Source organism: Schistocerca piceifrons, chromosome 4 (genome assembly GCF_021461385.2).
Source record: "Schistocerca piceifrons isolate TAMUIC-IGC-003096 chromosome 4, iqSchPice1.1, whole genome shotgun sequence".
Lineage (NCBI taxonomy): Eukaryota > Metazoa > Arthropoda > Insecta > Orthoptera > Acrididae > Schistocerca > Schistocerca piceifrons.
The window spans coordinates 356,031,564-356,055,516 of NC_060141.1; the positions used below are offsets into that span (position 1 = coordinate 356,031,564).

At 41.1% G+C, this 23,953-nt stretch overlaps 1 protein-coding gene across 1 annotated transcript in view; it reads right to left on the reverse strand.

The window, feature by feature from the left end:
- The window catches only part of LOC124794825 (spondin-2-like), a 619,441-nt gene extending 609,584 nt beyond the window's left edge, over positions 1 to 9,857 (reverse strand). Inside the window, exon 1 of the mRNA XM_047258487.1 lies at positions 9,571 to 9,857. Within this exon, the coding sequence (XP_047114443.1) occupies positions 9,571 to 9,820 (250 nt within the window). The 5' untranslated portion in view covers positions 9,821 to 9,857. The remainder of the gene's footprint in view (positions 1 to 9,570) is intronic.
- Positions 9,858 to 23,953: the final 14,096 nt, after the last annotated feature.

Below are 23,953 nucleotides of genomic sequence, written 5' to 3' on the forward strand. Positions count from 1 at the left end.
CACTGATACTCTCGCATGTGTGACTGCACATGTACGTCACATATAACGATTTCCATCCCATTCGGATAATTCGTTTGTGGTGCGTCATATTTTTTTTCTTTTTTGTTTAGCGAGTATTTGCTTCTTACTGGAAAACTATCGGCACTGATAATGTGCATTGCTGATCCTCTGCTTAGGTACAGAGCGGATGTAGTTCTTCGCTTGATGTGGTTCTACTACACAATTATAATGAACGCTGGGAAAAGCTTTGCTGTTGAATTTTACAAGCATTACTGGAGTAATTGATTTGAAACTCTCTTTATGTATCAGTGGCTCAGAAGTATTAGCTAAATAGTGTTGGCGAAAAGAATGCCATATATTGTTGACCGTTGCGTATAGAACAAGAAGGGAGCAGAACGCTTATATTATGGAAACCGGTGAATGAATAGATTCTACAGGCTGTCAAGATATTCAGACAACGAATTTAACAATACTAGGTCGAAAGACACCCAACACGCGCTCCCTATCGCTAGATTCACACGATGTTGATGGCACAGACCAATTTCATGCTTCATTTCCATACATCCGCGGAGTATCCCCAGGTTTCCGGGACGTCGCCTTGTAAAGGAAGTGAATGCTTACGGAATGAAACACGAGGTACGAAGTTCGATTAAAGACTAATCGTCAAACAGATGTTAGAAAATTGTTTCCATTTGAGAGAACTGGTCAGACAGGGCAGTAGCTGTGTGTAATAAACTCAATGGACAAACGACACGCGGAAGTGTTTAGCCATTTGAAGATATACATTGACTGCAGATGTGGGATCTGAGGAGTCTTGTTACAGGCATGTGTGTAGCGAAAAGGGCCAGCAGTTCGCGAGTTTCCAAGCTTGAACATTGCACGATAATCGGTAAGACGCATGGGCTACGATATGTCGGAGATTACACAAGATTTCGTATTTCCAATGTTCACACCATCTAGGGTGGGTTTTCAGCATCGCAAAGACAATGCATCCACACTCGCAGCACGAAGCATTTGACAAAGTGACGTTACATCGTTTCCGCAGAAGTATGTGGAGCATTAGCCGGCAACTTTCAGTGAGATCGTCACCGATTTCAGTGCGTGCCATCCGGAAATCACTACTCCCAGCCGACAATCAACAACCTGCCCGGAGCCTTTTCCTAACTATTGACCATCAGCGACTGGTCGTGTCCGTGACATTGCCGGAACAACAACTGTTCGCCTCCGTGACATTACTTAAGTGACATTACATAAGTCACACGTGTCTTCAGTGTGATGCTAAAGAACAGTCATTTCGAGGCAGATATCTAAAGCCATGAAGCAGAGGTAGGAAGATAATCTCGAAGATCTCCTGGCTAAAATGAATTTTTCACAAGTAATGGATTCACATGGATCTATCCAGCACCCTCCAGCTACCATTCACAAGAGCTCCGAAACAACTGAAGAAATCCTAAATTCCTATCTCAACATTTTATGTCAGTATATCCGTAAATGGAGGTCACAACCTAATTCAGATAAAAAAGAAGTTTTATTTTTTTATCAGTCCAATGGACTGGCACACAGGGCGTTGATGTCTGTTTTGAGGGTGATAAACTTCTTCATGTCACAGGTCCAAAATACATTGTGATCACATTATACAGGACACTTTCTTTTAAGGAGCACTTGACAGGAACATCTGCTAAACTCAAAAGCAGAAATAACATTCTCCATAAACTCTGTGGGATTAGATGGAAATCGTTAGCAGACACACTTCGAGTATCAGCGCTCGGATTGGTAAACTCAAAAGCAGAATACTGCGCCTCTGTGTGGCTTAATGGTCCGTGTGTGAGAAAGACAAATGTACAATTTAACGTAGACGTGCGTGCTGTTAGCAGACCCCATAAACTTACCTATCTTCAGTAACATATCATCTCCTGATATCAGACGGTGTATTGTTGATAATCTCGACCTTCCAATATCGAATGAAGCATTCCTGTGAAGCGGAAAAGATGATCAATACATCCCACTCTTATCAGAGCCAGGACTCTTACTGAAAATGAACTCAATGCCACCGATGAATGGAAACGGTGTTGACAACAAAAGTGTCCTCCCCCGCAGCTAACTGCCTCACTTACAGAGAGTGTCGGTACATTTTCCATCGCCCGTTTGGATGTGGTTCTGGGTAGATCAAATTGCCCGAGGGTGATTAAATCCTAGTTATGTCTCGTGGGACCACCCTCGGGCAATTTGATCTTCCCAGAACCACATCCAAACGAGCCATCGAAAATGTACCGACACTCTCTATAAGTGGGGCAAAAGTTCATCACCATCCTCTGACAGTGGTGCAGAGCGACAGAGAGTTACTAATGTTGTATCAACATGTCCTGCGCATGCCTACATGGACCCTTCCGAAGATTTCCTTGGTAGCGACGAGTGGTGTGATAAAATATATAATAGATGTTGGTACTGACCTATAGTTGTCCTTATTTTCTGTCACCTTATGCTGGATAGCTGTGTTGAAATGTTGATATGTAGCAGTTTAGTAATCTTTTTGTAGGTATAATTGTTCTTGTAATTCGAAAATTCTTAATGACAGTGCGACTTAGCTTTTTATCATGGTAAAATGCAAGCAAACCTAAAGGTGATCAACGTTTCGTGAAAAGATGACTGACTGCGAACAAAAATTTTGCAACATGTGACTAAATCAGTGCAAAGGCACGACATTGTTTGCTTATCCGCCAACGATCAATCAGCTGAATCTGCCAAATGTGTAGGAATGTCCCTCTGCAGCCACTTGAAGTGGAGTAGCGACGATATTTGTGTATTATCCGACAGTGTGGTACTCTTAAAGAGTTGAAATGACGATACAAGAAGGGCTCCGCGAATTGACACGTCCTTGTTTACAATAGTAAGCGCGAGAGCGCAGCCGGAATGTTCAGTGACCTCAAGTGCCAAAAACTAACAGTAATACATTCGACAGCGAACGATCTGAAACGGACCAAGAGACATTTTCATTCCTCCGACATACATCACACAGTATACCTCTGACTTTTACGGAAACGTATTGATGATAAAGCGTTCTTGGGATTTAGCGGGCAGGGCTAATTGTAAACTCATGCTTTTCGTAGATGTGATGGTTATCTATGAGGAAGTGTTACCCTACGAAAGCTGTAGTAATATCCATCTCATACTGACAAAATATCAACCTGATACAAATACTGGAAATTAGTTCTTAAAATGGAGAAATATGAATCTCTGTACACTGAAAAATATAAGAATTTAATATCTCTGAGCGTACGGTTAACGATAGATATACAGGGTCCCTCTCCTAAGAGTCGTCAAGCCCATTTTCTGTGATGTTTCACACCGTATTTGCAATTTCGTTTTCGGATTGCGTAGCTGGAGTCAGCCGAAACAAATACTGCTTATCACGTCTTTCAAGCGACGCCCAATGTCGACGGAAAGCGTCGATTTGTTAAATGTTACAAAGAAAATTGTTTTTGAACTGGAGTTTTACGTGATCATTTGATAGAGCGGTCCCAAATTAGTCTAGTGCGATATCCGTTTTATCGATATGTATTAACAAGGATGGTATAACATCAAGAATAACGAGTATTCCAGAAGCGACAATTTTTCTCTGGTCCGCGCTGACTGCTACCACCAAGTATTTTTCGTGTTTTACTATCCCTATTAATACATGTCGATAAACAAATATCGCACTAGACTAATGTGGGACAGGTTTGTGGAATGGTCACGTAACACTCCGCTCTACAAATCATTTTGTATGTTAACGGGAAACAAATCGAAACTTTCCGCCGACACTAGTCGTCGCATTGAAGGCGCTATTACCAGTATTTGTTTCGGCTGACTCCAGCTACACAACGCAAAAACAAAATTGCAATTATCTGCTGAAATACCTTAGAAAATGCGCCTTACGACTAATAGGAGGGACACTCAGTAGAAAGTGCGTTACTCACCATGTCTGCAACAGATATAGAATATAAAATGAAAATGAATGTCGATTGCACGTTATTAAGACGTGTGAGTTTATTAAATGTTAGTTTAAACAGTAATTTGTCGTTGTTTGATCTAATGTAGCAAAATTCGAAATCTGGGAGAGAAAAGAGCGTATATAAAGAACAGCAGCCTAAATTGTCACAGATGTACTTGATTGGCGGGAGGGCGTTAAAGGTATACTGCAACATTGTTATCCAACTGAAGAAAGCCATGTAATAACAGACGAAAGCCGAGGCAGAATATGTTCAGGCTGAAAGCTACCAATGTTCTTAAGTCTCCTGATCCGTAGTGACCTTTAAAATACAAACGATTAACAACAGCTTGCACAGATGAATAGACACTCATCCTGATTTAGAAAGGAACTTCAATATGTGGTTCACTAAAAAACTCCGTTTGTTTAGGGATATTTTCCAAATATTTTGATATGAGGCCCCACTAGTCTCCGATGACTCATTACATTTGATTTGCTACATCTTTTATCTTTTTATCTGTACTGCACTGAAAACATCTGGACAACAATGCAACTGGCGACGATGTATGTGTGTGTGAATTCCTAAGGGACCAAACTGCTGAGGTCATCGGTCCCTATACTTACACACTACTTAAAATAACTTATGCTAAGAACAACACACACACCCATGACCGATGGAGAACTCGAACCTCGGGCGGGAGCAGCCGCACAATCAGTGACACGTCGCCTCTAACTGCGCGGCCACTCCGTGCGGCAAGCGACGGTATGCGCTGTGGATTGTGTTAGGAAACAAACTTGTTCTATTTTCCCAAGATACTTGCTGTTCACTGTTATAACGCCGGCTTTGATCTTCTCCCTCAAGCCTTCATTCAGTGCTAGTCGCCTCAGTTTCGGATATGCTTTTCCGGAATTGTTGGTGGTGGGAATTGCTGGAAGATATTAGACGCTATTATAGCGAAACGCTATTGAGAAAGTTTAATAGAACAGGTATTCGCGACTGACTGCAGAATTATTGTATCGTCACAAGCATACGTACATCCACGTAAGGGTCGCGAAGAAAAGATTAGAGATGTCAGGGTTCATATGGAAGGATTTAGCCAGTGTAACGGGGCAGGGAGTGACTGACAGTGGCGCAAAGCGCCCTGCGGCCGACACTGTATCGTGCCTTGCAGAGTACCTACGAGCCAAAACATTACGACCACCTGCTTAACAAATTGTCTGTGCGTCTTTGGAACGAAGAACATCACTGTTTATGAGTATCAGGAGTACGACTGTTTGTTGGTTGGTTTGTGGAGGTACGTGGCACTGTATGTCTACACACAGGTCATGTAATTCGCGTAAATAACGGGCCTATGATTTGCATTCTCGGCGATCGTACCTGATCGATACCCAGATGGTTTCCACAGGGCTTAGCAGGCAAATTTGGTCGTCGGAACATCAACGTGTGTTCACTATAATGATCCTTAGACCACTGTGGCACGGTTGCGGCTCGGAGACACGGAAACTTATGCTGCTGAAAGATGACATCGCCGTTGGGGAAGATATCGGGTATGAAGGGATGAAGTTTGTTCGCAGCTGTCGGCGTGTCTTTGATTACCACCACAGGTCCCAAAGTGAGGGTGAATGTCTCCATAGCATAATACTGTTCCCACCAGCCTGCGTCCGTGACGCGCTACATGTTTTGAGGCGCCGTTCATCTCTATGACGGCGTTTGTGGAGACAACCTTCAACGTACTTTAGCAAAAATGTGATTCAGCCGAAGGGCCCACACGTTTCCATTGATCGACAGTCGAATCCCGATGGTCCCGTGCCCACTGCAATCGTAACTCACAATGTCACTAGGTCAGAGTGTCAACACGTATGGGTGGTCTGCTGTGGAGCTCCATGTTCAACAACGTACGACGAACGATGTGCTCCGAAACACTTGTGCGTGCACCAGCATTGTGCTCTTTCGCCAGAGATGCCACAGATCACAATCTGTCAGTCCTACTTTACAGAGCAGACAAGCATCTGAACCCAACCTTCTGAGAAGAGTCTTGGACGTCCAACCATTTAGCGCCTCGTAGATATTTGACTGTAGTTCCACCTCTTTCCGTAGATGCTCACGACAGTAGCACGTGAACATTCGACCAGCTTCTCCTTTTCGAGATACTCGTTCTTAGGCTCTGCGCAATGATTATCCTCAACGAATTTTGCATTTGCAGCCAATATCTTCGCTAGTGTGATTCCCCCTCTGTATCTGCTCTGCTTACATGCAATTGTTTCCACGTTACTTGCGCGCAACGCCACCAGGCGGCGTACAGCGTCGCAGCGGGTAGTGGTCATAATGTTTTGGCTTATCAGTGTATGTAGATGTAGATTAAAAGTTACATCCAGCAGGATGAGTACGTTCACTGACGAGTTGCTGGTGCTAAGCTTCAGTGATGTTGTGGCCGTCACTGCGGGAACACATCATCATGGTGTTGAGCCGCTTTTCCGCTGCGTTGACTGTACCCATACATGACGTCCATACAACTCAATTCCTCATGAGTAAACCTATCCATACTGCTATGTATCACTGTTGACTGGAAAACATAAACGAGTCGTACTGAAAAAAAGTTTGACTGCGCAGAATCAAGTGAGCATTACTGATGTCAACAGCGAGTGCTGTGAATGAAAGAAACACATTTGTTTCTGAAAAAGACACGCAGCACATACCGTCGACATTAGTACTGTTGTGCATTTATTTTCAGAGCAATGAAGATATCGGGACAATCGGGGAAAAGAAGCCAAACGAAATGCAATTATTCAGTAACAGCCAATGAGGGCCGCATACCCTTTATACTAAAATATTCTGAAAATATCTCGCATCAGTCTCCGAAACTTCGTCAATAGTCTTCGGGTTCACCCTGTTCACATGTTTACAAGTTGCAGCATACTCACGAAAAAATTTTCCACCGATCCGGAAAAATACTTGCGTTATTGCAATTCCAGTCTTGGATCACAATTTAGTTAACTTTGGTCGGTATCGACTACCTTCAGATCTAGAAAATGTAATTTCATAGAGCTAGCCAAATTACTCCCTACTAGACGAATGTAAGGCAGAAATGAATTGTACAGCATATGCTTATTTAAGTCAAAATGTGTTGCCTTACACATATCGCCGGCCGGTGTGGCCGAGCGGTTTTAGGCGCTTCAGTCTGGAACCGCGCGACCGCTACGGTCGCAGGTTCGAATCCTGCCTCGGGCATGGATGTGTGTGATGTCCTTAGGTTAGTTATGTTTAACTAGTTCTAAGTTCTAAGGTGTGGTTCGGTTTCGTCAAGCAAATAAAATTATGGTATGGAAAGAGCACCATTGAAACGTGCACACTGCACATGAAAACAGTTATACTACTGTGCAGAGACAAGAAACGCTCCTCCGTCGAAGTAGAGATTATGTAAACCTCTAATATACGAGTGTTGGAACTTTAATAGTAGCAACTATTTATTTACAGCTCGTACAAAATAGATACGTGTTTCAAAGTTTTGCTGACCTTCAAAGTAGTCACCAGAATTGTGTATAGCCCGTTGCAGCTATGTGGAAGTCGTAGGATACCCTTAGCAGTGCCAGTTGTGTTGACAGTTCGAGCGGCGCGGTCTATTGCCCGACGAATTTGTAGCAGTTCTGAAGAGAATGCCGTGAAGTGTTTCCTTTAGAAATCGAGCTGAACTCGCGATGGCTTAAGTCAGGGGAGTGCAGTAGGTGTCATAGCACTTAGCAGGCCCATCAGTCAAACAAATCAGTAACAGTTTGCACTGTACGTGCTTGAGCATTGTCCTGCAAAATGATGCTCAGGTCCTGCAGAAAGCGTCATCACTTCTGTCTCTATGCTGTTCATTTTTGGAACACAACCTACGACACGCATCTATTCTGTACGAGCTGTAAACAAATAGCAGCCACTATTAAAGTTCCAACCCTCGTAGTTGTTTGTTTTAATATAGCCTCCTTTCCTACTACATTTATTATATGACATGTACCTACAGTGATTTCCGTTTTATCTTCTAAATTTCCTTTTATTATATTTGAACTAAGGTTTTGTATGTGTGAGTGTAAGGAATGTACTTCTTTGAAATGATGTAAATTGACGTGGGGCGGCAACATCTAGCAGACTTGGATAGTGCCATGTTTCTTGCCGCTGCACGGTTGTATGACTGAGTCTCTCTTCATGTGCCGTATGTAGGCTTGAATGGTGCTCTTTAAATCCCATAATTTTATTTCTTTGACGAAGACGAAATGGCTAATAATTTTGACTTCACCATCACAGGTAATGGTGTAATATATGTAATGCAACATGTATTGACTCAGGCATGGATATGTTGTACATTTGTTTTATACTCGTTTTCTGCCTTACATTCGGATAGGAGTGTATTGTAAATTAAGATACCTCTATGTCCTTATATTTTCCAGGTCTGAAGATGTTCATTTTCGTCCAAAATTAATAGCCTGATTAAAAATAAACATCCTGATTCAAGTCAGGAATTGTAATAAAGCACCTAAACAGGGTGTTCGCAAATTTGCTTTACGTACTTCTAGAACTTGTAGAGGGGAGTGAGTACGTAGCATTTTGAACAGGAATCCATGTCAGAAAACGTACCGTGTCCTTTCTACGAGGTTTCAACTCAGATGTGCCATACCTCCTTCCATTCAGTCTAACTGATCTTGCATACTTGATCTTACTACAAAACGCACTGGATTCATTCTTGGAAACTGTGCCACTGAAAGTCCGTAAGCAAATGTGGTTTCAGCATGATGGTGCAGCATCTCACTTCTCACGTGCCGTTCTGAGACATCACAACAGGCTATATGGTGGCCAAGACGAGGTGGGCCAACCGCGTGGCCACCGCGATCGGCGGATTTAACTCATATGGACTATTTCTTTTGGGATAGCGTGCAATGTTTAATTTATGAGGCTTCTGCAGGGACAGAAGAAGGTCTGATGGCTCGAATTCTGGCCACTGCGCTTGAAATTGAAGAGACACCAGGATGGATGGAGAATGTGTAGAATATGCTTCGTATGTGCAGTGTCTGACGTTAGTGGTCACCACATCGAGCCGCTGTTGTAATGCATCAGTTCTGTTCTGTACGTTAATTATGCTGTGTTCTTTTTGTTTTGGAATACTGTAAACACGTAGTGCTTAAATGTTAATACAAACAAATGCGCCTAAGTAATAAATGGATGTTTCTTTATGTGTCCTCCCGAAATGTTACCTAATAATTGTACTGTGTTACGCCTAATTCAGTTCCTCAAGCTGAAGTGGATGAGTTAAACATCTGAGTTGAAACCGTCGTAGAACGGAAACTGTACGTTCCCGAACATGGGTTCCTATTCAAAATATTATGTAGTCCTGTAAGTCAGTAAGGGGAATTTCCGAACACCCTGTATACTTTTAGGTATTCCTCTGGAATGGAGTAGGAAGGTGACAACGTGCTGGTGGTGCACTACATACCCTCTGCCACACGCCTCATGGTGGCATTTGAGGTGCAACCGTAGATTTTTGTACGTAATAGACGGCGAGAATGTAGTTGCAGTCAGAAAGATGCAAGAAAACAGAAAAAAACAGGGCAGTTAGTGGTGGACTCACCTATGAGTGCAGAGAACTGTGCGGGCGGCCTCCAGTCCGGGAAGTGCTTGGGGAAGCGCGCCCTGTCCCAGAAGGTGTGCAGCACGAGTCGGTAGACCAGCAGGTGCTGGCTGGCCGGCGTGCCGCCTCCGCCGCCCCCACCTGCGGGCACCGCCCCCGGCAGCGAGGCGGCCAGGCCCAGCAGCAGCAGTAGCATCAGCGACATGAGCGACCGGGCGCCGCACGCGCGCGCCGCAGCGGTAGTGGACATGCCTGACTCCCTCTCGGCTCCCGCCTACGCACCACACCGCCAGCCTCGCAGACTACCGGGACGCGGCCGCCGCCGCTTCAATTATAGACGACGGCCGCCGGTTCTCGGCTGTTTCCGCCGCCACTCGGGCGCGTGCGCCGACTCGGCCGCTGCTCCTCCCGCGCGCCGTAATTGCTCCAGACGAGCGCGCGCGCCTTGCAGTACTGTACTGTGCGCAGCCAATGTGGCGTGCACCCCTCTCGTGCGCTCACGTGACCTAGAAACATAACGTACGGCGGCAGTGATCGAGTTACTGCACCAGATGCGAAGTGAAATCGTCGATGCTGATATACGCTTTCCTTCGTATGAGAACACTAATTATCCTGGCGTCGAACTTCACGAGCTCGTTAGCGTTTTCTAGCAATGTGATTCTCGCTTGGTGACACTAATACCCTCCTTCATTTATTCTAATTCTGGTTTCGTCTTTGAATTCGATTATTTCTAGAGCCGCGAAACAATCGTGGGCTATCGCATAAGTAAGAGTAGATTACAGTAGTCTTCCTGGTAGCTTCGCTCAGTCACGGTTATGCCCGTGTTTCCTGTAAGTTAGGTGTGTTGCATAACTATCGGGCGTTACCTCCGCATAGCGATCGCTTTCTTTAAATCAGTGCCTTACTAAATTTCTCTAAAAATCCGAAGTGGTGTATCGTTTAGAAACTGAGTGAGGATACATAAAGAGCCTGATAATCTGCAGGCATATTTGCTCTACATAGTTATCCTCCTGTCTGTTACTTAAAACGTAAACTGTATTTATAGCAAAATTGAAACTGTCAATGTTTAATTCAAGTTTTATCCGACAGTTGTTGATGTGTAACGTTAAACAGAGAAATGTTGTAATAAGAATAAAAAAAGAATACAGATTTATCATAGCTACATCTACATCTACCTAGATACTCCGCAAGCCACAGCATGGTGAGTGGCGGAGGGTAGCCTGTACCACCACTAGCCTTTTTCTTTCTTGTTCCACTCGCAAATAGAACGAGGGAAAGACAACTGCTGTATGACTTCGTATGAGCCCTAACTTCTCGTATCTTACCTTCGTGGTCCTTATGCGTAATTTTGTGCTGGCAGCAGTAGAATCGTTTGGCAGTCAGCTTATAATGCCGCTTCTCAAAATTTTCTCAATAGTTTTTCTTGAAAAGTACGCCACCTTCCCTCCAGGGATTCCCGTTTGTGTTCCCGAAGCATGTCTGTAACATTTACGTGTTGTTCGAATCGACTGGTAACAAATTTAGCTACTCACCTCTCAATTGCTTCGATGACTTCCTTCAATCCGACCTGATACGTGTTCCAAACACTAGAGAAGAGGAAATAACAGCGGCCTATACGCGGTCCCCTTTACAGATGAACCACTCTTTCCTAAAAATTTTCCAATAATCCGAAGTGGACCATTCGCCTTCCCTACCACAGTTCTCACACAATATCGCTTTGCAACGTAACACTCAGATATTTAAACGACTTGACTGTATCAAGCAGGATGCTAGTAATACTGTATCCGAACTTTACAGGATTGTTTTTCCTACTCATCCGCATTAACTTACATTTTTCCACATTTAGAGCTATCTGCCATTCATCATAATAACTCGAAATTTTGTTTAAGTTGTAATGTATCGTTACTACAGTCAGTCAACTTTGACACTTAACTGCACACCGCAGCGTCATCAGCAAACAATCGCAGATTGCTGCCCATCCTGCCCACCAAACCATTCATGCATACAGTGAACAACAACGCTCCTATCACATTTCACTGGGGTACTTCTGTTGATAACCTTGCCTCTAATGACCAATTGAAGTCGAGAACAACATACTGGATTCTATTACTTAGGTAGTCTTCGAGCCACTCACATATCTGCCAACTTTTTCCATACACTCGTACCCACGTTAGCAGCTTGTAATGTGTAATGGGCCACCGGATTGAATGCTTTCCTGAAATCTAGAAATGGAAATCAGCCTCTTTCTCTTCGTCTACTGTTCACAGTATATCATGCGAGAGAAGGGCAAGCTGAGTTTCGCACGAGTGATGCTTTCTAAAACCATACTGATTCGTGATCATCAGTTTCTCAGTCTCACGATAGTTTATTATATTCGAACTGAGGACATATTCAAGGATTTTACAGCAAACCGAAGTTAGAGATGTTGATCTGTAACTCTGCGGGGGTTCGTCCTTTTACTTTTAGCAAATGTTCTTTAGCCGTCAGGGGGACATCAATCAGCGTGATTGCTTTCGTTGTAGCTTTGTTTTTTACAAAGATATAAACAGCGGTACGACTTTTTTAAACGACACCCTGTATTTTTTATTCGGTTATTCATTTCCTCTCATCTAGATCTATTCAAAAATGTATCACAGTGTACCATTCACTGAAATACAAAGTTATTAATTACATAACACAACATTGACTTTGACTCTCCTGTACCATTGCCCAGGTGTTGAACATTCAAAGGTGCTCAAAGTGGTGACCCTGGACACCGATACACTGGTGCATTTGTTCCATGAAAGAATTATTTACTGCTTCCAGTGTTGCCTGCTGAAGAGGATTACAAGCAAGCACGATACGTTCCTGCATGTCGTCTGGAGTTGATGGAATATCGCTTTAGACAACGTCTTTAATGCATCCCCAAAGAAAAAAAATCCTAAGGATTTAAATCAGGAGATCTAACAGGCCAAGTAACTGTTCCTTCTCGACCAATCCATATGGCAAGATACCTTCGGATCACAACACGACGTGCACGCAAGGCATTATTTGCTGGACATCCATCGTGTTAATACCACATAAGGATTCTGGTTCTTAGCGGCACTTCACCAAGAAGAGGAGGAAGAATTCGTCTGAGGAAGTTGGCATACGCTGTGCCGTTTAGACTACCATTGATGAAATAAGGGCCAATAATTGTAGTACCAAGCATTGCACAACAGACGTTAACTCTCCATTGACACTAATGTTCCACCTGTGTGTTGTCGCTGGACCAATAATGCATGTTCCTTGTATTTACCTGTCCTTTGTTTGAGAAGGAACATTCATCGATAAATAGAACATTGGAGAAGAAGTTCGGGTTGGCGAAGATTTGCTGCTGTGCCCACTGACAGAACTGTACACGATTCTGGAAATCATTCCCATGCAATTCTTGATGTGGGTGTACATGGTAAGGATGGAACCGGTGACGTGTAAAAATATGATGTACACTGGTTTTAGGAATACCAATCTCGTGTTTAAGCTGTCGTGTGATCACATGTGGATTCATAGCAACGGAAGCGAGAACAGTAACTTTGGCAGCTTCGTCTATGCGAGTGTTACGACGATTGCGTTGTCGTGGGTTGAAACTTCCCGTTCCCTGAAGCGTCGCAACAAGACGAGAAAACATCAGTCGGGAAGGTGGGTTCTTGTCAGGATATTGCTCTCTGTACAGTTCCGCTGCCTGCGTAGCATTTCGCCTACCTTCAACAACAACAACAAGAACAACAACAATAAAAGAAATGTTATGTCGATGCAGTTTGCAGGAAGGATAGCCTTTACTGTATGCCTACTCTACACAACAGTATTTGAAAGGACTAAACTACTGAACTAAATGTACCCATACATAAGAAAACAGTACTGCAATTACTGTTCTGCTAATTTACATTCCCCATAGGTGAGTAGCATTTCTACCTTCTCTTCGTTGGTGTACATTCTACTCACACAACTCTTCAACTGACGATGGTTGACGGAATGGCGGGTGTGCATTCTGCTTATGTTTACATTTGTACTCTGTCAACGTCAGCACGTGGATGTCTTCTATTACCCCGAGTACCTACACTAAGCGCTGGGAGCGTCAACGTCAATGTTGTGTTATGTAATTAATAACGTTGTGTGTCAGTAAATGGTACACTGTGATAAATTTTCGAATAGGTCTTTAGGAGAGGAAATGAATTATCCAATAAAAATACAAGGTGCCATTTAAAAAAGTCATACCACTGTTCATATGTTTTTGAAAAACAGAGCTACTCCGAAGGCAATCATGCTGATTGATGTTACCCTGATGGCTAAAGAACATTTGCCTGAAACATTTTGTAATCTGGACAAACTGTTATTTAGGGTGGTCAAGCTAAATGGGACACACACACACACACACACACACACACACACACACACACAAAAATATATATATATATATATATATATATATATATATATATATATATATATATATATATATATAATTATTGGTGTTTTGCCCTTAAAGAGCGCAGTTAGACTAAACTACATGGCCAGTTCCTTTTGCTGCCTTCCTTGCTGCCCAAACTTCCCTCATTCACTCGCTGTGTTTCTGCTTCCGGTCCTCTATCCATGCTTCTGGTCGGCTTCGTTTCTACGGCTTGATCTTGGTTGCCTTTTTGGCTGCCCATATTTCTTTCATCTTCCGGCTGTGATCTTGTTTGCATTCTACGGTCCGTTTTACGCCTGTTCCTTTCTTAAAGTGTATCTCTTGTAGTTTAGTTTTCTTAATGATGTTTCTGAATTGTATTCTGTCGTTTAGTGTGTCTGGCGTGATGTTGAATTGGTTCAGGTCGTTTTTTATGTCTGCCACCCATTTGTTGTTTCAAAGATCTGTTTAGTCAGTCTGTGTGGTGGCATTCTGTATAGATGTCCATAGAATTGTAGTCTGTGTTTTCTAATCTTTGCTGTGATTGTCTCCGTAAATATAATTTTAGTACTTCGTCGACTTATATAAAATATATTTTTGTCACGCACAAACAACATTCGCTTTTGTCAACCGTAATAGGAACCACTTGCTTTAGATCATAATGAAGAACGTTCTACCGAGTACAAAATAACAACAATAATTATATATATTTTTTATGTTTGAGCATGGAAATTGCTTTGGTTACATAAAAGCGAGGAAGTTACGCGATCAAATAATTTATGTTACTTATGAAAGAAAATTATATTCTGTAAGGATCTAAAATGCACAGTGGAGTACACTGAATGACGTGCGGTTCTAATTATGAACAAAACAAACAAAAATACAAATAGAAGTCGTCGGCTCCCAGTTCCTCTCTTACACATTCATTTATGTTTCTTTCACTACCACTGCTACCAGTATTACCGGTAATGCACCATATGCTGCGTCATTTATGTAGTTTATCAAAACTATAGAACGGGAGTTTTGACATAGCTCATTTCTGTTACCGTACGATATGCAGTGTGATTCAGCTAAATTGTTTATCTCAGGTACTGCTTGAACCATTTAATATATTGTAATTCTGTTTTCAACCAAATGAATTGTGAAAAACTCCTTAGTAAATAGCCTCTTTGTATAGCTATATTAATTACAGAGAAACTAGTACCAACTTCGCTTCTTGAAATAAAATTATAGTAAGTGATTTCAGACTTGCAACCAGTCATTGTTAACTACTCTTCACAATATTTCTGTTACCTTGCTCTGCCACTTCTTACTGTCGTGTACTAATGGTTTCGGCATTGTTTTTTAAGTCCACAACCTCTGTCCTTAGTTCTTTTCTCGTTTCCTAGCTCATGTCTACTGAACCCTTAAATTTTTTATATAACCGTTCTGCTTGTTCCTTGATTTTCTCCAATGAGTTCCCTTAGGGTTGAAGCTTAAGACTGAATAATTTAGCCCGATGTTTTTAACACTGGGTCTCAAATCTCTTGTCGATCTCCTCAAACTGTTCCTTATTTTCCTTACTTAATTTTTTAAAGTGTTCCTCATTTTTCTCGTCGGTAAATACAAAAAAACACCTGAACGGCATCGAGATCCAATGCAGGAGGCGAATGCGGAGCCAATTCATAAACCGCTGGTCTGCACAACCTGCACATCGCTCCCTCGCACACGTGACTGCTTTTCCTGATATCTGCGGATTAGATTTACCATAGATGTCGTTCGACTTGGAACCGGGCCTGAGCTGCCTTCAACATCCTGTCGTCTTAACATTTTGATTTCTTCACTCCCTCAGTTTTGTGAAAGCTCTTTCTGTCTTTGACTAACGTTAGCCTGCATGTTAATCTCTGATTGATTCTCCATATCACTATTCTCAGTATCCACCTTCTCCACATCACATGCGTTCTGTTCCCCTACGCTAATCGTAATTAAAATCTTTTCCCTGGTCGTTGTCAATGTGGGCATTGCCTAATAAAGCGTCAACTCACAATCTACAACACACTCCTGTCACTCGAACAACTAAGTAAAATCCTCACATAAAACGATATCACAAATTCTCTAATCTCTCACACAATACACTGATCTCCCCCCTAAAGTAAGACAGCGCCGGGAAACAGCAACAACATGGGCAATACAAACCAAGCAGTCTAGAAGAACGATGAAAAGGAAACACATTCATTAATTATTCACACGAGCAATTTATTTTTGATTTTCCTCTGTCTTAACTTTTCTAGCTGCAGGTCAGAGATCAAAGGCATTCAGAAACATAGGCAGACATCACCAGATATACTAGTGGGCGTTTGTTACTGTATTCTTCCATACGATCATGTAATTTAATTAAAACTGTGCACAAGAGAAAGAAGTGGCCCATATGAAATAAGATCATTAAAAAAATGGTTCAAATGGCTCTGAGCACTATGGGACTTAACAACTGAGTTCATCAATCCCCTAGAACTTAAAACTAAAGGGTTATTACAAATGACTGAAGCGATTTCACAGCTTGTGGGGCGGCGGATGTATAAGTTTGTAACAATAATAAAAATTTGATTGCTGTATAAACGCTTGCGTGTTGAATCAGTTTCTAGCTTTTAGAATGTTGTTATTGCTGTCTTTTGCCGTTCTCAACACTGGCTCTCTATTTACTCCATGACCCCCAGAAAGTGATTTAATAAAACTTGGAGCCAGTAAATAGATATCCTAGTGCCCACTTTACCTGAGAATGTTCTTATAGCTGCAGCTTATAGCTCTGAGGAATTAGGAGATTGTCCGGGATTTCTAATCAAAAACGGTTTTCCAAAATAGTTGAGTATATTCTGAAATTCACTAATAAAAACCACAAGTATCCCTACAATCTAACTAACAGAACAGTTCAGAGTCTAATGCGCTGATGCAACTATAAATGTCCGAATCAAATGTTAAAAAGAATGCTCGCCATAATTTGATGAAAATACGTCATCAAACGCCACGCTAAATATTTGGTAGAATGTCTGTCCCGCGACGGCACGTGAAAATACGACAATACGCAAACTGAAGCTAGTTAATGAAAATCATTCCAGAATTAACACTTCACATGAAATGTTTTCATAGTTCCGCATATCTCTAGTAACTTAATACGGCACCCGAGGCTGTTTGTAGCAGATACACTGATGCGACGCGACTACCGACACAGATGGCGTGTCATTCAGCGTCTGGAGAGAACTGGGGCCTTGCTTCCTCGCGCAGTGTTCTTATATATAAAGCCGCGGTGCGGACGGCTGAGGGAACGTCTGATCAAATCCGCTCTCCCGACTAGCCGCTGGGCTAGTAACGCACCACTTCAAGTTACATAATAATTTATAGCTTCTTTGGCTGATGGCCGAAGAAGCTCTTAATTTAAACGTGCATTCAGCACGCAGGTAAGTATTGATAATAAAATTTTGACGTGGCTAAGTTAAATACTTTGAGCGAGAGAATTAATTAAATTACACTGCACACAGCAGATGAGCTCTGAACTGTCCCTTTTGAGATCCGCTATCGCTATAATTTTATAGGTATTAAAAAGAAACTTTACACATTTTCATAATCATAGCGGACCTCCAACCTATTTAAATCTAAACATCCTAGCCTTATTTACTAGCCTACTTAATCTATCTTGCTTCCTTCAGTTTTGAGACGAAAACCAGAAAATCATGAATTTCCACTAAAATCTTAATATGTGAAATCCAAAGTACTGTTTTTATTAAATCATTATGAAAAATGAATCTAAATATAAATTTTGAAGTCTCTAGCTCTTTTCTGTTGCGCCAATGATTTTTTCACAAAAACGTCCAAATCTCGGAAATGGCTGAAGTTATCGAACTGATATTTAACACACATTAATTTAGTATTATTTCTGACATGCTAGAAAAGTTTTAGTTCATTTGCTTGATTTTTAAGGTATTGCGCAACATTTATGATGTCAGAGCTAGTTACAGCAGACTGGCTGGCACACAATGGAAACTGATGTGAATTTACTACAGCGTGAGTAGGCTGCTTCCCTACATCACCCTCTACTTAAATTTTTTTGTTTATGAATGTTAATGAATGAAAAAAAAATTTAATTACAAAAAGGGAAGCAAGAGTACAGTTTAACTCCCTATGAAAATCAAAATTGAAATATAAACATGTAGAAACATTAAAGAAAACTGATTACCCACATTAATTATTTAAATTGTAGGCATGTTCACTGCCTTTTAAACAATGTCATTACTCAAAATTTTAAGCAAAGTCAATGAAATATTTTGGCATACATATTGCCTTAGACAAACAAACACATACAAATTGAAAAATTATGAAAATCTTAGATCCATTAAATACATTCTTACATACACAAATTCAAATAAAATAACATGATACATAAACAGATGATTATCTCTTAGCAGTCTTTTCTAAACCTGAAAGAAAAAGTTCACAAATAATTCTTACACACGTGGTTGTAGCCGCTTTGGCTGGCGTCCTACACTTTCATTCACCAGGGTAGAGAAGGGGAAGTTGCTATGGTGTGCGTCCTTCACGTTCTCTCTAAATTACATGGGGGAAAGGGGAGGGGTCACTGTGAGTTGTGTCCAAGTCACTCCACGCTTTCACGCAGCTACCAGGCTGCCATTATCTGGTTTGTCCTGTAGAACAAACAAAAAGAGTGCCTCAGACTCTGTTCACTTATTATCTAAGGGTGGGTCACAATGAAATGGGGATATATACATTTTATCCTTTGTTATTTTGCTGGAACAAAGTTAACAGAATTTTTTTTCAATTCTACTCTCGTGGTTACTTAATTGTCATAAAATCGGTAAACAAATGGTTCAAAACGCCGTTAGTCACGTACTGGAGAAAATTTATGCTCATAAGGCATACAACCATAAATCATATTTAATCTGAATTTATTATTTCTGAACCAATGCTCGGTACATTCCTGATACATTTGCATTTTAAGCACTTAACTGACTCATCTTTGATTACCTTATTCTTAGAGATAGTATGAGTATGATTAGTGGTTGTTTTCTCATCTTCTTTGTACATGTGAGTAACTTTTGGTAATAGTACAGTTGTGAGTGTTCAAAATACACTACGTTTAGTTGACTACTAAATCCACTTATTGGTCCTCTGCTGTTGTCAGTTCCACATCTGCAATTACGTACTTACTTACTTTGAAGTGTATTCTTGCTGAGCTAAAATAGTGTTTCACGTCTGTCAGTATGTTATTTATTCATTTTGCTAGTGTATGTACTTATTTAACACTCACTCTATTAATATTTAAAGCATAGGAAAGCACATTTATTTCATATTCATAGTGTATTGCAGCTGATTAGTTTGCTCACGTGGCAATCCATTTCCTCTCAATCGGACGCTGAAACCACAGGTAGTCTCTCTCAGACCTACCACTAAACTGCATCAAATAATTATGGACGAGCGTAATGCTAAATTCCTTAAACCTATAGGACACCATGAGCTGCTCTGTCTCATCTAACATAAGGGTACCTATGGTCGCATTCACGCCTCCAACTCATAACCTCAATACATGTAGGTGTATCCTGTCACACACTACACTAAAATAATGGCCAGCTCCAACCTTATAAATACTTCAGGGACGTGTCCTTCACGTCTCAACCGCAAACACTGCTCAATTCTATTACACTGCCATTCCTTGCTACACAAGGTGAGTTTATTCTTACAACTTGTCTGCATATTTTTTTATAACACTAAGCAATCTCTTTTACTATTTCTTAGTTAGCTCTAATGCATTCACTAGGTTTCACTACCACTTCAGATCCTGCTTGTACATGAATTCATATATCTTTTTAAATTACTGTTGGTGGACCATTTCCAATAAAACAACACTTCATACTTACTATATTACCAGGGTACTATACATAATTGTTACTCAAATACATTGTATCTTAATTACTTCATACTTCCCTATTGTTTGTCACTATTAGGTTTGTCACATTAGGTATTTTTCTTTTGTCACTAATCGGTAGATAGAATGGTTACATAACTCATGGCTTGATAGTCATGACAGAAAATTTTCATGTCTGGAAAGAAGAGGTCGAAATTTTTGTGGACAGGAAAGAGGAAGAATGAGTGAGACCTGAAAGGGAAAGAAGATCTCACACAGCTGGGACTGCACAGCTGCCACACTGTGTAGAGGTTAAAGAACAACCTCCTCCCTACAGCATTCATTCATAACCTTTGACCACGCCACGTCGTTCTGAAAATACCTTATGATGCCTTTTTAGAACCTGTCTCAGTTCTTCCTTTTGATTGTCTGAAATCTTATCGATTTCCTGCAATTTAACTTCTATCTTATCTAAAATAATTGCTTCTTCTTCTTCTCCTGTGTTCAGCTTACTGTTACAAAGATTAACACCTTCGTCCCAATACCTCCTATTTTTCAGAACTCGTATAGGCAGCTCCCAAGTTCCATCATCAGTTACTACATGTTTATCACTAAAAGGGACTGTAATTACTCCGGTTATTGGCAAGACCATTTTTAACTGGCTTCTTTCAAAGTCAACAACACTCTGATATTTTGACAAGAAATCTATGCCAATTAAAACCTCAATACTGAGATTGTTTACAATTAAACATGGATGATCAATTAAATTACCATTAATGTTAAAGGGTAGTAAAGCTTCTTGCTTTACCGTTTTTGAAACCTTGCCAGTAGCACCAATTATTCTTAGTCCTGATACCCTCATTACTGTAAGCTTGTCTTTACCAGGTAATGCATCAAAGAAGGACTGAGATATTGCACTCACCTCACTTCCACTGTCTAAGAGACAACGTACATTGATACCCAACATATTCACTATTATTATAGGGTGGCTTATTCTAGGTTGTACAGGTGGTTCCTCAAATTCATCTAGTAGTTCCTTTTGAATTTGTCTCCAACTAAAGTGATCGACTTCTGTCTTCATTACATTTAGGTTACAGTGTGTAGGGGTTTCCTGAATTACACTTTCAGCTGCCTTTTCCAGTCGGTCTATTAATTTTAAATCGAAACACCGCACGACTTCATTAAATTTAGTTTGCTGAACATGACCCAAATTACTATAGTCTGAGCGATTCTGCGCCTCCAGACCGGGCATAACATTAGTTACAGCTAAACCACTTTCACCATTATCGTCGGTTTCCTTCTCAAGTGATAACTGGTCACAGCTACTGGGTTCATCGACCCCAAACAGCCTACCCTCTACATTCCCACTTATCTCCTGTCCTAAATCTATTAGTACATTATCAACCTCCTGCACAGGCACTTTAGATAAGAGTACATCATTCTCATCGTAAATATAAGCATGAATTTCTTCTGCTTCTTCACCTGTCAATTCAGTATTTTGTAGCTCATCCCTACTGTTACACTGCTGCGCCTTCTCTTTCTCTTCCCACTTAGAAAGCGTCTCTAACACGGTATCTATCAAATACTGTGAGTGATCTAATATTTCTGTTGTATCCTTAGGTGCTACCGACTCTTCATCCACATATTCAGTCTGAGTATTCTGATCTGTCTTACCAATTCCCGTAACTACTGGCTTAGGAAAAGTAACCGCCTGGTGAGCGCCAGTGTCCTCATAGACGGGAACTAGTTTTCCTGCCTCGGCATACTACTGTTTCCTTTAGTTTCATTATAGTTAGCTGGCATAGCCTTACCTTCCGTACTGTTGTTTACATGCATATTTCTGTTTGGAACAAAATTATTATCCCTTGGACGCCATTGTTGGTTCGGATAATTATTTCCCCAATTCCTACCTCTCTTAGGATGGCGAACACCTACTGTTCTGATGTTTACATTGCCATTTTGCTCGTTCTTAAAATTACTATTATTGTTATTGGCATTTCTGTTATTACGTGCTTGCTCCTCATTGGCAGCAACACGTTCTACACGTTCCAAATACTCAATGAAACGATCAAGATTGTCTCTAGGGGCAGATATAATTCTAGTTTGCCAATACCATGGCAGTTTGGCTTCAAGACCTGGTATAATCATTTCTGGTTTTAGCTTTTCCGCCAAATGTGACAAACGTGAAATCCATGACCTAGCAAACTCTTTAATAGATTCCTTGCCTGCATTGAAGCGTTTTCCACTCCAAAATTCTCTCAACACTTCATTTTGCTTATTGCTAGACCAATATTCATTAATAAAAGCTGTTTTAAATTCCGCTAATGTTTTACACTTTAACATAACATCAGCTGACCAACGCATGGCGTCACCTGCTAAATGGCTTCTAATAAATGAGATTTTCTCTCGCTCAGACCAAGTTGGTGGAATCACATCTTCAAAATCGTTCCAGAAATCTAGCGGATGGATATTTTCATCTGGATCGAACCGCAAGAACTGCCGACACCCGATAAAAGCGGCGTTTGCAGCTACCACTTGTTGTATGTTACCATTACCAGAAGTTACTGAAGCTACTTTACTCTCAATGTTAGCAATGTTAGTACTTATATTTTCTACTTTCATTTCAACATTATCTACTCTTTGTACAATATGAGTAGTGTCAGTTTTGATTGCTTTTACTTCTGCTTGACATATGTTTATTTTTATATTAACATCTTTAAATCTATCTGAGCACGGTTCAGACTCCGCCTCGATCTTTTCTGTTAACTTGTGCTCCAGCTTCGCATCTTCCATTTGGAAGTCTTTGCGAACCTCAGCAACTTCGGATTTAACTGTTTTATACACATCAGAAAACTGTTGAGCAACCTTTTTCTTAATATCCTCATGATTGCAATCAATTTTGTAATTCAAACTGTCTAGATCCTCTTTCAACTTATTGCAACCAGCCTTGAAGGTATCGTCCATTACCTCCAATCGTTTATTAAAATTTGTTTGGCTGGCCAAAATTTCAGACTTTAATTCAGCGTTCATCCTAGCATTACTGGCTGACATTTCAGCATTATTGGATTCTAATTTATTGTTCATTGCCTCAAACCGCATATTAAAATTTGTTTGGCTGGCCACAATCCTGTTATTTACCTCAATTATATCAAATTTTAAATCAGCTGTCATTCTAGCATTACTGGCAGCTATTGCTTGTAATATAACATTTAGATCAACAGCCCCAGCATCTTTGGGTTGCTCACTAGCTGGCTTTTTATCACACTCAGGTGACGAAAAACTAGCTCCAATACCAGAATCATCAAAACTAAATGAAACTTCTGATTGATCAGTCATATCTAACTGCTCCTTCTTAAACTCTACCATCTCTGATGACTGTTTTATTTTTAATTCATCAGAGAAACTATCATCCAATAAATTTACCATTTCTACTTTCCGCTTTACTACAGGAGTCTCTATTACTGAATCATTGCCCCTTCCCACACTACTGTCAGGAGACAATACTTCATATTTCACCTTAACATTACTACTTTCAAACATATTTACACTTGAACCGTTGTCTGTATTTACAGTTCCCTCAACAGACATAGGTTCTGATTTAAGTTTAACCTCAGTTTCTTTTGGCGGTTCCATCGCCGACAGTCTTTTAGTACAGGTTAGTAAAATTTTTCACAGCTTTTCACTTAACTTAGTTCCTTCTGCACGAAGTATGGCGTTGCCGGCGCGGCGTACCAGGATTCCTGATGCGACGTGGCACGTTGAACTGCATACGGCTCTCCGACGGCTGTTGTGTGTTTGCGTGGCCCGCAATTGCAGGCTCTGCGCCGGCTGCTCCAGGGGACGACTGCGGTGCGGCGACACTTGCTTCTCGCGATGCCGGCAGCACCGCTAGACTCAGTGCCAGCTCCGTCAATCCAGATGCGTTGTTGATCCAATTGCGTCGTCCATATGCTCACGTAACACATTCACTGTTCTATACTCAGTTGCGTGTCGCATTTCACTCGCGAATCCGAAAAGTTAAAAATCACTTTCACTTAGTTGAGTTTCCCGGCCGATGCACCATATGTGGGGCGGCGGATGAGTAAGTT